The 16,489-nt window shown below is 45.6% G+C and overlaps 1 protein-coding gene across 1 annotated transcript in view; it reads left to right on the forward strand.

Annotated features, from left to right (window-relative positions):
* The window catches only part of GOT1L1 (glutamic-oxaloacetic transaminase 1 like 1), a 368,573-nt gene that overhangs the window by 73,360 nt on the left and 278,724 nt on the right, over positions 1–16,489 (forward strand). Inside the window, exon 3 of the mRNA XM_069213449.1 lies at positions 11,856–11,979. Within this exon, the coding sequence (XP_069069550.1) occupies positions 11,856–11,979 (124 nt within the window). The remainder of the gene's footprint in view (positions 1–11,855; positions 11,980–16,489) is intronic.

Genomic DNA, 16,489 nt, shown 5'->3' on the forward strand with positions numbered 1-16,489 from the left:
CCCATCAAACCTTCATGAGCAAATGAAAGAGATACTTAATACCAGGGAATGGTCACTAAGGGAAGTAGTACCTACAATGTTTAGGTAACCCAGCTAGTAAAATGAGGTGCAGCCAACCACCACATAATCTCCAAGATAGCCCCTCCCCTCGAAGATTTGTGTGTGTATCGTGCAGGGGAATCCCTGGGTAATCTCCCATTTGCAATTATACAGTCATTGTTTCCCAATTGGTGAAATAAAAGCATCCCTCTCTTGTTGGTCCTTATCTTCGCCAGAAAGACAATCAAGGGAATACGCAGGAACTCCTCTTTTTCATCATCACCTAATTGATTCAAAGCACGATTGGATATTTTGCTATTTAAATCACCTACAGGTATTACACGTGGGGCCTGTTCCCTGTTCAAAAAGTTTTGAATAAAAGAAAAGACCTAATTCAAGAGTGTATCGTAGGAGGCATCAGGTGGAACATAAGCATTTACCAATAGAAAGGGTGGAGCACCAAGCTGCCTGCCCGAATGGAACAAAGTTGGCACTATAAAGAGATTGGAGGGGTCTCTAGGGCATACATACTTCCACTTGAGCTTAATGGTCGAGATAAATGCCACCTCCTTTTGTGTGTCCCCTCCTAGAGGGCCCACCTTTGCATTCTAAAGTAAAGTAGTGATCACACTGAAAATCTCCAACACAGCAAGTCTCCTGGAGAAAAATCACATCTGCCTTTATAGAGCTTAAGAACTGCAGCTTCTCACTGCTATTCTTCATTCCCACTACATTCCAGCAGATGACTGTTAGCTCATTAGTAATGACGGTACTGCAGTGGACGACTATACATACATGAGGTGTTTAAAACCCCAGGCGACCAACTCCAACTTTGATGTTCATTATTTACACATTCATCATGGACTTTCTTGGGATCCCTAAGGGACATCCTTCGACCATTCTTTCCAAGGTGGGTTTTCAGCCCCTATGGATCTAGAAGCTCACTACTCTTGTAGGAAACCTGGCCTACGTCCTACCCACCTCCCTCTTCAGATACAGGGAAAACATCAAAATCTCTGTGTTGCAGACTTTCACAATTTTGTAATATGTTCACAACTATTATTGAGTGGAAGGTTATCCTTGATTTGGTCCCTGACCCCATGTGTAAAAAAAGTAACCAGAGAGATATCTTTGCTTTGGATTAGATTCAGATCTTGATTTCCATAAAACAGGCAAGTAGAGAAAACCTATTCAAAATTAAATCAACATCAAGAAGTGGAATAAAATCTAATATAAAGGCATCAAGATCCCAACAAAAAAAATATTTATCTTCCGGGTGACCTTCTTCTTGCTTGAGTCCACAAACGGAGCTCATAGAGGAAGAATTAGAAAATGTCTGACCAGCAGAGAACGCTACCACTAGCTCCACTGCATTCCTATCCCACAAGCTTGAAATTGCGTGACGTGGTCCCACCACCGAAGAGTCTGAATGAAGATTTTGCATCCACCCTTCTGACCTTTGAGGGAGCTCTGCCCTATCTCTAAAGCTCAGTTTTCTAAGGCCCCTTTTTGTAACCCGACAATTAGCTCTTTTCTTCCCTTACTGTTTTTTTGTCTCACCTTTAGGCTTAGACTGGTGGGGACATGGAGCACCCACACTTGGGTCCTGCTTAAAGTTAGATTTAAAAATGGGGAAAACTTCCTGTTCTATCTGCAAAGCCTTCTCAGCTGTTCCTCTTACTTCAGGCTCATTCTGGTCAGAGTCAAAAATATATCTTATAGAGCGAGTGGGACTTTCAACGGTGAGGGCTTCTTTGGGGTTACCTTTGCATTGTGGATTCCCTGCTTGTGAACCAAAATCAAATTGTGTACATGCCTCTTTGTGGAGACCCTCTATATTTGCCATGGAAATCATCTCTGACCCGGCCATTTGGTCAGACCCATGTAGGACATTTTGTATTACCACTCCCTTATGTTTTTTCCATTAATCAATTCCTTTAATATTGTCACTGTATCATGGATTGCATCAGACCCCCCGAACCAATTTTTCTAGAAGTGTTAAAATTGAAGATAAAAGTCTCTGTAGACTGAGGATAAAGCGAAGACTTTACCTCCTAATCTAGATCCGGCAGATAACGTAACTGATTGTTGGTTACTTCCAAATCTGGCATTGCTGTTAATTGAGATAGTAGAGAAGGGTGGTTTGAGGGTGTACTGCTGAAATATTGCAGACCAGCAGACTATGCTGGAGGGGGTGAGTCCAGAGGCAGCAATTTACAGGCCTTATCTTGCGGTCTGCACTTCCTGCATAAGTCAAGGTCCATATGTGGGAGACGTAAAATCTTCAGTCGATATGCAAGATGCTTCTCTTTGAGATGGACCTTCACGAGGCATTGCTGTTGACTTGTCCTCCGCAAAGGGTTTTACTACTGGTATCTCCAAAACTAAGCACAATAAAGAAAAGTGCTTAGGGGGAAGAGTGGAATACACGCCTAGTGAGTAAGATTCTTCTCTTTAAGATGGATCCACCTGGGGCTTTGCTGTTAACTTTGTCCCTTGCATGAGGCTTTACACTTGGCACAACCCCAGTTGAACTTAATGCACAAGAACTTTCAGTAGGGTGGCCCTGTTGAGTCCCAGCGCAGAATTTATATTGTCCCTCAGTTCTTCTTGGGTCGTCTTCTTTTTACCCCAAAGAGAAGATTATTTGTTTCTTCCCTTTTAGTACATTGATTAAAGGGCTCTATTTCACAGAGGATTAGATTTGCTTTTAATATACGCCCTCCCCATAATAGAGCGTCCAGGTCTCAATTTTCTTCCTGTCGTTATAATTGTTTTCCACCAACATCACAAGTCTGAATATAACAGCCACTCTTCTAGTAATTTATAGAATGTATTTGGCTGACCCCTGTAAAATTATAAAATTCCAAATGGGGAACACTCATAAACCAGCTAAAACTTTGTAGCTAGGTATCCCCACAGGTATTGACTAGATAGGCAGTGCCTTATAGGATACTGTCTTTGCGCTTCTGTTATGCTCGTTAGCTGGAAACTACAAGGTATAGGAGGCAGAAAGGGAGCGGGACAAAGGGGTGCATGGCAGCAAGCTGCACCATGTCGTAACATGGCCGCTTCCGCTGTCTTCACAGTGTTTCCCCTGGCGATGCTCCCCTACTGGGGGACTCCCACCGGGTGTCCTAACTACACACTTACCTCCTACAAACCGCTCGTCAGTGTTGCCAGATTGGGCTATTACCCACACAAATGGGAAACAGTTTTCCCATTTGTGTGAGAAAATAGTCAACTGGCGGGTGCCTATCTTTTGGGCTCCGTAACACATGTTGTGTGCATTTTTTTTACCTGAGGCGGCGCCTCTGCCTCAAACCGCTGCTGAGTCCAACTCATCACTCACATCAGTGCAAGTTCATTCATCATCATGGTCCATGATTCATGAACTTGCACTGACTTAGTGACGACAAGTCTGACTGACAGTGACTACAGTCCACGACTCAGTGCGCCTGCGCAGCGCGCCGGCACCTCTGAGCCTGCCTCTGCGACTGTGGTGTCTGGCGGCCTTCGGGTGGCTGCACCCTGCACTCCTGCTGACTCAGAGTCAGCAGTGAAGTTGATGGGGTGGGTGGGGTCACGAGTCACGACCCGCGTCACTACGATGAGTAAGTGAGTCATGTGTCAATCACCACCGTCCGTCCGCGAGTGACCACACATACGTCGTGGATGTGCGTGATGGAAATTGTTTGGCTTTGTTGTTGGGGCAGAGGGCCATCAACCTAGTAGCGTGCGAAAGCGCTACCAATTGATGGCCCGCCAAAAATTATTGGCTTGCCCTGCGGTGTTATTTAAAATGCTGCGTGGGCGCGAGTGCGCACTGACTGTGCACTTGGTGGTGTCTGGTGTGTGTGGGCCCTCCTCCTCACTCACTCACTCACTCTTCTCTGCGTGGGCCCTGCCATGAGCCTCAGCCTGCACACGTATGGTGGTGGGCCCCCGGTCCAGTCTCTTCTGTTGTGCACTCCCCAAATTAACGCCAGCCCCAGAGTGAGAGATTGGGGCCCATGAGAGGGGAGACACCCCCTGGCCTCTTCCTGTTGTGTAGGCGCTACCTATTGGCCCCTGTACACTGACTTGCGGCCGGTTTGTGCACAGCTGCAGAAGACAAGGTAAGTGTGCTTCAATTTGTGACTTTGTGACTTGTTAGTAGATGTATTCCTTATTTTTAATATTCAGGTGCTAATTGTGGATTGAGAGTGCAGTGGATATAAAGCATGGCAGGATTGAATAAGAGTGAGTGGCACCCAGGGTGGCATAGCCAGTGCTTAATTTGTAAATAAAAACATGCCGGTGTCCAAAGCTCTTCTCTTAACCATGCGGCTGCTGCAATTAAATGTGCAAACACAGAATACTAAGGCAGCGAAATCCTGAAGCCATCTCGGGCCTCTTTAATCCATTTTAAGCCACTCCCTGACATTTGATCTCACTCTTGCAGCTTCCTCCTCTCTCTCTCCTTTCTGATGCGTTTTTAATTTTTGCCTTCCTCCGTCTTTCCCATATGTGTCTTTTGCTCGCAGTAAATGATTAAGGCAGAAAAAAGAGTGACATCCCTCAAAAATAAGTGCCGGTGCTCCGCACGGGAAACAACAAGCACAAATGAAGCACTGGATGGAATCACATAAAGGCTGGTGATGACAAAGAGTTATTGTTTTCGAATCGTAATGCAAGGGGGTCACCAGTTGTGCAGTGCGTGCTTTGCAGGGCAGTTAAATAAAAATAAATCATTCAGTTTGGGTATTACTTAAACCATTTTATCTGAAACCTTTTTGCATGTTTGGTTGCAGTCTATCTTATATTGCCTGTAATGCAAGTTTAACCTATTGGCTTACATTTGCACAACACACAATTATCAATTGCACCAACGAAGATTTCATTCTGTGGCTTTTTGGTTACGCACACAGACCTTTCAGTACATTAACTAATAGAGGTTTCATAAAATACAGTGATTAACTTAACTTTTTTATTTTTTCATATAAGGCATGTTATTATGTATGTACGTACCTGAAGGAGAATGTTTTGTTTTTTTAGCCACACATTAAACCCCGCCCCATTGCATGCAGCATCACTGTTCCCATAATGTTTTTAATGCACTTTGAGCTGTGTGCTCAGCTGATTTATTTATTTATTTCACTCCAGTTGCAGGCAGTGCAAGCACAAATGTGGTCTCATTGGCTGAGCTAAGCAAAATGAGGGTACATGGACAGTGCTCAGCCTCACTGCATGGTTCTGTTCATGATCTTAGTGCCTAAATTATTTACATCACTTGTTGTCATGTTCTGCTCATCGTAGCCAATGCTTGCATTTGACACAAAACACTAGCCTTTACCAATAATTTAAGTTTAAGTTCACGGAGTTTGGGTCACTGTATTCTGGCCTCTGGTAGGAATATCGCCTCACACAAACAACCTTTTTCACCTCACACAAGGATGTATTTTTCTGCAGGGCCCTGTTGACCTCCAAAGTCCAGGGTAGAGGTAACCCGCTAATACAAGTGTAGAGGTAGTGCCTGAGTACTTCTGAAGGAGGCAGGAAATGAGTGAAATGCTGGTCTGCTGCCCATTTAATGAAAAGTCCAGAAAGTAGAACATTAGTAGAGCAGACTACTGATAGGCACTGGGAATGCGAGATGGCTACTTGCATTCACCTTTATCTACTGTGTGCATCTGAAAGGCAGTGAAAAGAATACACGTTGTGCTTTGAATCCATGTGATCGGATGTTGATTATCATAGGTTAATTGTGGAGCTGATGTAGCAAATGTTATCTTTGCATGTTGGGGCTGACATTATATTGGGATTAACAGGACTTGAACTATAAAATGCAAAGGGAAAACAGGATTGGGTCTGTTTTCCACAAACTTGTTTGGCATGAAAAGTTGAGGAAGTATGAGGGGTAGTCCATTAAGACGTATTAATTTTTTCTGTTATCAGTGAGTTGTCCATGCTTTATTATAAAACCAGTTTAAAAACCAGAGCATACCTCCTATTTAACCTTGAATACAAGGGAGTTGGCAGCCTTTGGCTCCTTCTCCATTTCAAAACATGACAGATCCAAAGAGTCAATTGTCTGCCCTGAAACAAATCACTTGACCCAGAGCAGAGTCAACACCACTTTGTATCTTCGTTAAATTCACTGGTGTTGTACCCCAAAATAAGTACATGACATCCTTGGACACTTAAAGTAGAGGTATGCTACAATAACCATTGGCATTTCTAGATAGTGTTTTGTTATTGCTTTGCACATGATTATCAGTGAACTAGGGACAATGATTGCAATTTCCTGTGCAGTTTCAGGTAGTCCCCTGGGCTCTCATCTTGACATAGTTCATCATTGATCAGCTCCCAGCTGACCTGGCAGTTTAATTGTTGCACCATGGGCAAGTGGGCTCAATATAAAAAAATACACAAAAAAGAGTGGGAGTTGGACCTGTCAAATGAGATAATTCCAAAGCAGCCTGCAAGTACTGCTATATAGATCTGGGTGCCCATTATAATGATTTGAAGCAACATGCTGCAACCACAAAGCACCGCTGTCGATGTAATTGAGCAAGTGCCTCCATGGCATCCTTTGTACAACCCATTCCTTCAATATCTAATGACCAGAAAAGAAGAGAAATTAGGTTTGCCATACAAACTGCTTGTTGCACATCCATAAATAATGTAGATGGATATGGTGAAATTTTGAAGGATGAATTCTCTGCCTTCCCAATACACCGTACCAAATGTACAGCACTAATTACTTCTGTGTTGGGCTCATACTTCAAAGACGAAATGCTGAAAGATATCGGAACATCCCCTTACTCCTTATTAATGATGAGTCAACAGACATTGAAGTAAAAAAACTGCTTTGCATTTGTGTGAAGTACTTCAGCATGAAGCATAAAACATTAGTGAGCATGTTTCTTGAAATGCTAGAATTAAATCAGGCCTGTGCCGAAGGTATAGCAAATGCAGTCCTAAGATTGCATGAAAGTTGTAACCTTGAGATTGAAAATTTAATAGGCATAGGCACAGATGGAGCAAGTGTCATGTGTGGAAAGCATCACTCAGCATTCATCTTGTTGCGAGATAAGCATCCTTCCTTGCAAGTTGTGCACTGCGTTTGTCACTCCCTGGATATCATTGCAAAGAAAGCAATAAGGAGCATTCCAAGCAATGTAGAATTCATGATCAGAGAAACACAACTGGTTTTCCCACTCCCCAAAACGCCAGGCCGAATACAGGGAATTGTATCTGACATTGGATGGAGGCATGCCCCTCAAATTAATTTTGCCTTGCGAAACGGGGTGGCCAGTGATGGCAGATTGTGTAGAGCGTTTATTAGAACAATATGATGCCCTAAGCTTACACTTTAGCACAGCATTCTATGTGGAACACTGCTACGCAGCAAGGATGCTCCAAGAAATGTATCACAATGAGACCAACCTACTTTACCTTACTTTCTTAAAGCCTATTCGTCAAGACATAAAGGTTGTTGTTAACAAAATCTTTTGCTAGAATCTGGAGATGCACTCCACATCTTTCTCGACCTATAAACTCTATACATGTCCACACTGAAAAGGATACTTAAACCAAGTGTTTTCACCAGTAATCATCAAGAACAGTTGTAGAGCACAGATTAAAAAAGTTCTGCCATTTATCTTTTTCAAGAGGATGTGGATCTTGGACTTGCTTTCCGTAAGAAGCTGGAAGAAAGTAAACTCACCTCTGTTTCAATGTATGGCATTGTGAAAAGGTGCCTGGAGTTCTTGAAAGCATTCGCATGTGAATATCAATGTTGCCTTCCAGAGTCACTAAGCATGCTTTAAAAGTTAGAAGTTTTGAGTCACCAAAAAGTGCTTGCAGATTGCAATCCTCCCGTAACTGACTTACCACATACATTTAGCACATACCCATTGGAAGTACTGGAGTCACAGTGAATAATTATATACTCATGTTTATTTCCTGAGACTTCTAACATGGAATACTTCTGGGTGGAAGTGTATACCTACACTGATGCTGCTGGCAAACATTGCTTTCACAAGCTTGCAATGGGTGCTATAAAAATGCTGACACTCCTGATATCCAATGCTCATGTTGAAAGGGTATTTTCCCAAATGACGCTGCTGAAAAATGATAGACGAAATAGATTGGGCCTAAAACTACTATAACATTTTCTCTACATAAAGTTTGGACTGAAACACATTGGAATTGAGTCCTTTTTGTTTGTGCCCCCTGCAATTGCTTTCAAAATTTAAGAACAATATGTATGATTAAAGTTGTAAAATTCAGCCCTCCCCCAAGGAATGCATGCAGCTCGGACCTACCCTTGCCACTGTTGCCTGCAGAAGGAGCCATGCCTGCCAGCCCTCTAGTGACAGGACCAGAAGAACACTTTCTCAGACCTTCCCTCACCACTGTCAGTTGCAGAAGGAGCCATGCCTGCCAACCCTCTAGTGATAGGACCAGAGGAAGAACACTTTCTCAGAACTGCTCTTGCCACTGTCAATCCCAGAGCACTGCATGGCAATCCTGCAGGTGGTGACATGCCCAGAAGAGCACCGTACTCCACTTTCTTCTACTTTAAGCTACGGACATTGAGGTAAAGAACTTGCTTGAAACGTGTAGCCTTGAGATTGGAAATGTAATAGGCACAGATGGGGCAAACGTCATGTGCGGAAAGCATCACTCACCATTCACCTTGTTGAAAGATAAGCAACCTTCCTTGCAACTTGTGTGCTGCTTTTACCAGTTCTTAAAGATCATTGCTAAGAAAGCAAGAAGGAGCATTCCAAGTAATATAGAATTGATGATCAGAGAAACTTACAACTGTTTTTTCCACTCACCAAAACGCCAGGCCGACTACAGGTATTTGTATCTCACATTGGATGGAGGACTGTCCCTGAAATTAATTTCACCCTGCAAAACGCAGGACTAGTGATGGCAGATTGTGTAGAGCATTTAATAGAACAATGATGCCCTAAAATGACACTTTAGCACAATATCCTGCAGTAAAGATACTCCAGACATGTGTCACGATGTCTTATAATTACACTTTTGTATGGTGTCCTATGTCTAGCACTGGTATGCATCAAGAATGCGCAACAAAATTTATCATGAGCAGATAAACCTATTTTTCCCTACTTCGATGAAGACCGTGCCATTGCCATGTATTAGCTCTAGGACTACACAGTTATGCCAGTACAGATGTAGAGATGATCTACGGTTGAAGTCCCAAAACAATTTATGCTCATTTGCTAAGACATCAGACCTGGTAACTTTATGAATGGAAGTGTATAACTACAGTGATGCTGCAGGCACCCATTATTTCCATGAGCTTACTTTAATGAATCCTCTGCCACTGTCATGTATTAACTCTAGGATCACCACAGTTATGCCAGTAAGAGATGTAAAGATTGACACCCCTATTTTGAAGAAAGGCTGCAACAAGATTTGGGACCATCTGGATATCTCTTTATTGACTGGTGGCTCTGTGGAAGTAGGTGGGGGAGGAAACCAATGCGCATGTGCCTGAAGTACTATAGTCAAAGCCATCACACAGTTGTAAGCGGGTATCTTATGGGATTTATGGGATTAGAGCCACCCTGTACAGAAAATGGAGCAAATCTGGTACTTAACGTTCTTGCAACCCTTGACTGACAGCAAGAGCCATTTGCAGTTTCCCGTTACCGGCTGTGACTACAAAAAAGTAATTCTTAATGTGGATGTTGGGCTTGCTTCCTGTCTAAAGGTGAAAGGGAATGACCTTTGTGATTGGGATTTACAATTATCGAACACGCCAGAATTCACATTCTATTGCACCTAGTGTGTCTGTGATCCTCTTTGCTGCCACATCGAACAATGTCAAATGGCTAGAAAAGGAGAGAAATCGAAATTGCATCAGAACCTGATTCAATGCACCATTTGTAGTTTCCCTTTACCACCAGCCATGTAGGTTTTTCAAGCAATATAATGTCTTAAAAGTTACACTTTTGTGTGGTGTCCTATGTGTACCACTGGTATGCATCAAGAATGCTCTACAAAACTTATCAAGAGCAGGAAAACTTATCTTTTCTTACTTCGCTGAAGACAGTGCAATTGCCATGAATTAGCTCTAGGACTACCACAGTTATGCCAATACAGATGTAGAGATGATCACAGTTTCAGGTAGTCCCATGTCGTCTCAACAGGACAGTTATTCATTGAGCAGGTTATCCCAGCTGTCAAGCAGTTGCAGTTTAATTATTGCAACATGGGCAAGTGGGCTCAATATTACAATACAATCAAAAGAGTAAACGTGGTTTCTGAATTAAAAGGACTGAATGCCCTGTAAAATGAGCTGATACCAAGGCTGCATTCAAGTACTGCCATAAAAAATTGCATGCCCATTCCAATGATTTGAAGCAACCTGCAGCAAACAGAGTAAGTGATTTAATTAACCATTCGCAGTTTCACTTTACCAGCCATGTTTACTTACTGATGCATGCCTCTTACTCTGAAACAAGCACGTTGCGGACTAGGAAGGGGCTACTGCTCTTGCTTTCTATCTGCAAACAAAGGAAAATGATCTGCCTGCTACAAAGGGCTCCAATGCCAAAACTGGTGTCAAAAGGACTGCTGTGAACTTGATGAAAGTGATGTTCGGCCAAAAGCTGTAAATCCTGGAAAGGATCAAACCGTATGTGACTGAATGAACCATTCGCAGTTTCACTTTACCAGCCATGTTTACTTACCGGTGCATGCCTCGCACTCTGAAACAAGCATATTGCGGCCTAGGAAGTGGCTACTGCCCTTGCTTTCTGTCTGCAAACAAAGGAAAATGATCTGCTTGCTACAAAGGGCTCCAATGCCAAAACTGGTGTCAAAAGGACTGCTGTGAACTTGATCAAAGCGATGTTCATCTTTCTGTCTCCAAACAAAAGAAAATAAATAGCTGCTACAGGCTTTATTGTGAAAAGGTTTGTCAAAGAAGGACTGCTGTGCACATAATCAAAGATTTACGTGTCTCACCAAGTCCAGATTTACTACTTGTTCCAATTTGCTGCTCATCATAAGAAGTGAGTGACCATTTTTCCATGTTTATTTCCATTTTTAGTGTGTAATGCAATGACTAATCTAGGCACTGTGAGTTTCACATATTTGCTTACAATAAAAATTAGATTTATGCTGTAAAATGTTTGCTTCAGCCTAGGATTGCATTATTTCAGTGTTTAAACTTTGGGCTACTTCTTGGGCTGGGACCGGTTCATTTGGGCTTACTTTGGGATGGCCGTTCAACAGCTTTGGGCTTTAGAAGGCTTTTAAAATCTGGTAACACTGCCGCTCGTCTCCCAGTGCAGTTGGCGATGAGTCAGGCTGCTTAGTGCCGTCAGCGTCAAGCCAGGCTGCTGGTGAGGGTGGTCGTAGACCGTAGATAGTCCGATGGACGGGGGAGGCTAGAGAACCTGGGTCAAGGCAAATTTTACCCAGATCAGCCGGATTTAGCCCAGGCCAGCCCTCAGTGTCTGCGCAGGGGTCAGTGGCACAGACACTGTCTGCCTGCATGCTTCACCGACCGATTTCCCTCGCCGCATACACTTTGCTGTTACTGCTGCTCCTCTGTATGATGTCATTACAATACAACTCACATTTTTGAGGATTCTGCTTAGGCTTTGTGCGCAAGAGTTTGGTTCTGGGGAGCATCAGCTGGGCAATAAAGAGGATTATTAAACGTAGCCCATGCCTGTGTTTTCATTTGCCCACAACCAGCTACGGATAAATATATCTTGTATTATTTACATCCTGTTGAGCATGCAGCTATAAGCTCCGATTTCTGTCTTTTCTCAAATAAGGCAGCTGGAATTCAGACCCCAGGAGGGAGTGGAGCTATCTGGATTGGAGCTGTATTCCTCCACCAGTGGTACAATGCCAGCGCCCCAAATGGAACAGCGGTTTACATCTCTGAGCTCACCTGGGGTAAGTCGTTATGCACAGTTTCGGGAGAGTGATGCATATTATTGGCTGTCATTGGAAAGGTATTACCTTACTCTAGAGAGAAAAGTTTAGTATGCTGGGAGATTGAGGCATAGCTGGATGCTTCTTGAGTCTTCTAATGTGTTGTGGCTGGAGCATATTATTGACTGTGCATCGTAGAGATCGTGACTAAAACTTCAGTTTGACTCATAGCACTTCGGTTACTTGGAGCTGGGTCGTCTTTTTTTTTGGTGTGTATTATTATCAGAAATTGTTGATTTTCTTTGCCTCTTCAGTCACAATGACCATGATACAGATACTCACCCAGCAACTGCCCTTTTGATTGGACAGTCTGTGCACTGTTCTGAAATTCAACTGAGTGAGTGTGGTGAGAAAGGAAAGGTGACTCCTGCAAGCTTAATGTAGCCTGGGGTGTTATAATAGCAACCAGGTGGCAGTCAAAGCTACCTGTTTTCACAATTCCACTTGGTGGATAGAGGCTGTAGTTTTCATCGGGTATCCTTATAACTTACTCTGAGAAGACCTGAAGTTAGTGCAGTTAGGTGGCATATCACTACTGCTTATCCTCAACAGTCATTGCAGCTTTGTTTGAGCACTTGAGCTGCAATATGTTTGAGATGCCCATGCAATACACAGTTTCCTCTGGAGGCTTTTACAGGGGCTTCTATAACAGGCACATAGGCTGACATTCAAGAGTATTTGTATGTGTCTTTCAGAAAACACTACCTTCTTATGGAGATGTATGCATTCAGTGATAGTGTCAGGATGAAGACAATCTATGTAGCTGTGTCGTGCCACTATTTTCCTTTGGTCTTGAAAAGTCCATGGTCTTTTTGCGTTTTGGAAATGTTTAGGGCCCCAGAGCATGAAGAGCACCTGAAACTGCAAAGGAGTGTTCTTGAGGATCACCCTTTGGGGCATCCGGAAAGGGCATGCCTTCACTTGGTCTTCCCACCCATGCCTCCAAAAATCTACTCGCCCACTTGCTGTGGTGAGGCAATTAAGATGCCTGTAAATCTTGTTCTCGTCACATTTGCTCTGTGTTTGGAGACAGAGGTAAAAAGTCAGTTTGCCTCACAAACAATGTTCCTTCTCACTGCAGAGTTCCAGGATTTTATCAGGTTTTCCATAACACACAACATTTAAATAGCTAAGTCAACTCTACAAACGTGAGATGAAATTCTTTTTTTCAATATGATGAAACTAAATGAGAACATTTAGGCCCTCATTACAACCCTGGCGGTCGGTGTTAAAGCAGCGGTAATACCAACAACATGCCGGCGGTAAAAAAATGGAATCACGACCACGGCGGAAACGGCCAAAACAGACAGCTACTTTAACACTCCGACCGCCATGGCGGTAGCAACAAACACCGCGTCTGTCACCGCCAACAGACAGGCGGAGGACAATGTACCGCCCACAGTATTACAAGGCACCAATCCACCAGCTTTTCCGGAGCGGTACCAACAACATCAAAAGCAAGGCGGAAACAATCTTTGGAAGGGAAACCACTCACCTTTCGACACTAAACAAAGAACCACGACGCCATGGAGCCCGAACTTCAGGTCCTGCCGATGCTGGTGTATCTGCTAATACACCAGAAACATCAAAGAAGGTGGCGGCGACGACCACGGTGAGTTCTGCACCTAGCACACAGGGGAGGGGGGGGAGAAAAAAGAGAGTGACACACACACACAACACGCAACATCCCGACCCTTACCCACAACACCATACACACAAACACATGCAGCAACATTACATGTAGACCCCGTAACCCCCTGGAAGAACGCAAGGACAAAAGGAATTGAGTTAAATCAGTGATATTTAGAAAATGAGGATAAAGTTAACGTTTGTAAACAACAGTATATACAAATATTTACAATATGTTTAGAGGGCCGTACACTGTCCTTTGCAAATGTCCGTGGACCAGTGAGCCAAAAAAACAGGGGCGAAGCCCACACTTGACTCCTGCCTCAAAACGGAGAGAACACTGCAGGGGCATCAGGTCGAAAACAGACTGGCACCTCAGGAGGAATGGGAGGGGGGGCACCTCAGCCGGAAGATGGAATAACACCACTGCTCCTGAAGGGAGCTCCATGCCCACTGCTTGGTCCTGGGGAGTTCCAGGCCACAGTCTCTCAAGTGAGTGGTTTGCCCACTGCTTGGTCCTGGGGAGTGCAAGGCCACAGTCTCTAAAGTGGGTGGTTTGCCCACTGCTTGGTCCTGGGGAGTGCAAGGCCACAGTCTCTCAAGTGGGTGGTTTGTCCACTGCTTGGTCCTGGGGAGTGCAAAGCCACAGTCTCTCAAGTGGTTGGTTTGCCCACTGCTTGGTCCTGTGGAGTGCAAAGCCACAGTCTCTCTAGTAGGTGGTTTGCCCACTGCTTGGTTCTGGGGAGTGCAAAGCCACAGTCTCTCAAATGGGTGACATGTTCCACTGGTCCTGGAGGGGGCTTTGTGTCCAGTGTGCTTCATCTTGCCAAGGACAGGGTGAGTGGATGCCTTTCTCCTCTGGTTCTGGAGGGGGCTTTGTGCCCAGTGTGCTTCATCCTGCTAAGGAAAGTGATAGTGGATGCATATCTCCACTGGTTCTAGAGGGGGCTGTGTGCCCAGTGTGCTTCATCCTACAAAGGAAAGTGATAGTGGATGCGTATCTCCACTGGTTCTGGAGGGGGCCTTGTGCCCAGTGATGCTGCACCTGGGGTGTGGCAGTTCACATTCCCTCACCTGGGTGTCTGAGCTATGAGATGTGCAGGGAACAGGTAGCATGATATTAAATGGAGGCAGAGCCGCACTCCATCCTGTGGCGACTTATGCTGCAAACTGCTGGTAGTGCTGGTGCTGGTTGTAGTGCTTCAAGTGGTGGGTCCAGGCCGCCTCCTGCATCCCCGGACACCTGCCCACTGGGAATGCTGCTGATGACAGATGTAGTGGCACTGGCTGGGCGTGTGGCAGTTCAGATGGAGGCGCAGGTGGCGGTGCTTGCGGCGGTGTCTGCGGCGGAGATGCTGCTGTTGCAGGCCGTGGTGCAGGTGCTGGTAGTAGTGAAGGGAGACACCAGGCCATCTCATGCAGCCTCGGACGGCTGCCCACTGGGGATGATGCTGCTGACTGTTGTTGTGGCAGCGGCGGTGCAGGCGGCGGTGCAGGTGGCGGGGCAGATGGTGGTGCAGGTGGCGGTGCCTTCCGCGGTACAGGTTGCTGGGCTGTCAGTACTTATGGTGGGCACCAGTCCCTCACCTGGAGGGTCTGAGGTCTGAAGTGCCTTGCCCTGGGTTTTCTTGCCCTTCCCCACCTTGCCAGACGCTGCTGGGACCTTGGCACTGGCAGATGCAGTTTTGGAGGAGGCCTTGTTGGTTGGGTCCTGCTTTTTGGCCATGCTGCTTGCTGGCACCCTCATCACCTTGGCAGGTGGCGGAATGGTTTGGTCCTTTGCAGGGTTTGCTGGCACGCTGGCAGTCCTGACAGGTGCCCCTTTTGATCCCCTGGGACTTGCAGGAACCACTGCGGACCCCGACTTGGTGGCTGAGGTGCTGGCCTGGGATCTTGACACCCTGGCCCGAGGGGAAGGACGGGGGGGAGAGAAGTAGGGAAGAGGTCAAAGTTAGCAAGGAAAAGTTTTTTAGACACGCTGGGACGGGAAGATGGAGAGGGTTTGGGAGTGGAGGAAGTGGGAGTGGTTGTAGGAGGTGACTTCCTGCTGAGTTTGGGTGAAGGTGCATGGGCTGGATGCTGTTGTGAGGTGGATGGCTGTTGGGTGGGTGGGTGCTTGCTTTTGTGTACTTTGTGAGGAGGGATCACAGACATACTGGGAGAGGACACAGGGGACGTTTGCATGGTTATGGGGGTGGTGACTGCTTGTGAGGGTTGTGTAGTGATGGGCGTGCTGTGATGGAGGTAGTGGATAAGGATGTAGTGGATAGTGCATGCAGGTGTGAGTGGAGACGAGACTGGGAGGGGGTTGGACGAAGAGGAGGAGGGGGACACGGTTGAGGCAGGGGATGTTGGAGTGTCTACATGGGCATGGTGCTTGTGTGAGTGCCTGTGAGATGAGGTGTGGTGCTTATGTTTTCCTGAGCCACTTTTGTGTGCTGATTTGGGTGAATGCTGGTCTGAAGGTGTGCTTGGGATTGGTTGGGGTTGAGGGTATTGGTACTGGGTAGAGAAAGTTGGAGGGGGAGGCTAGACACAGGGACAATGGCTGCCATCAGTGCTGAGGCCAGAGCCTGAAATGCTCTCTGTTGGGCTGCCACACCTGAGTGAATGCCCTCCAGTTATGCATTTGTTTGTTGCAAATGCCTCTCGTCACCCTGGATGGCATTCAGAGTGGTTGACTGCCAAGCAGTGAGGGTCTCAAGAGGTCAATAGCCTCCTCACTGAGGGCAGCAGGGCTGACTGGGGCGGGGCCTGAGGTGCCTGGGGCGAAGGAGATGGCCACTCTCCTGGGTGAGCGGGCACGGGAAACACGCTGAGGGGCTGCTGGGATGGCGGTGCT

This window comes from Pleurodeles waltl, chromosome 11 (assembly GCF_031143425.1).
Source record: "Pleurodeles waltl isolate 20211129_DDA chromosome 11, aPleWal1.hap1.20221129, whole genome shotgun sequence".
Lineage (NCBI taxonomy): Eukaryota > Metazoa > Chordata > Amphibia > Caudata > Salamandridae > Pleurodeles > Pleurodeles waltl.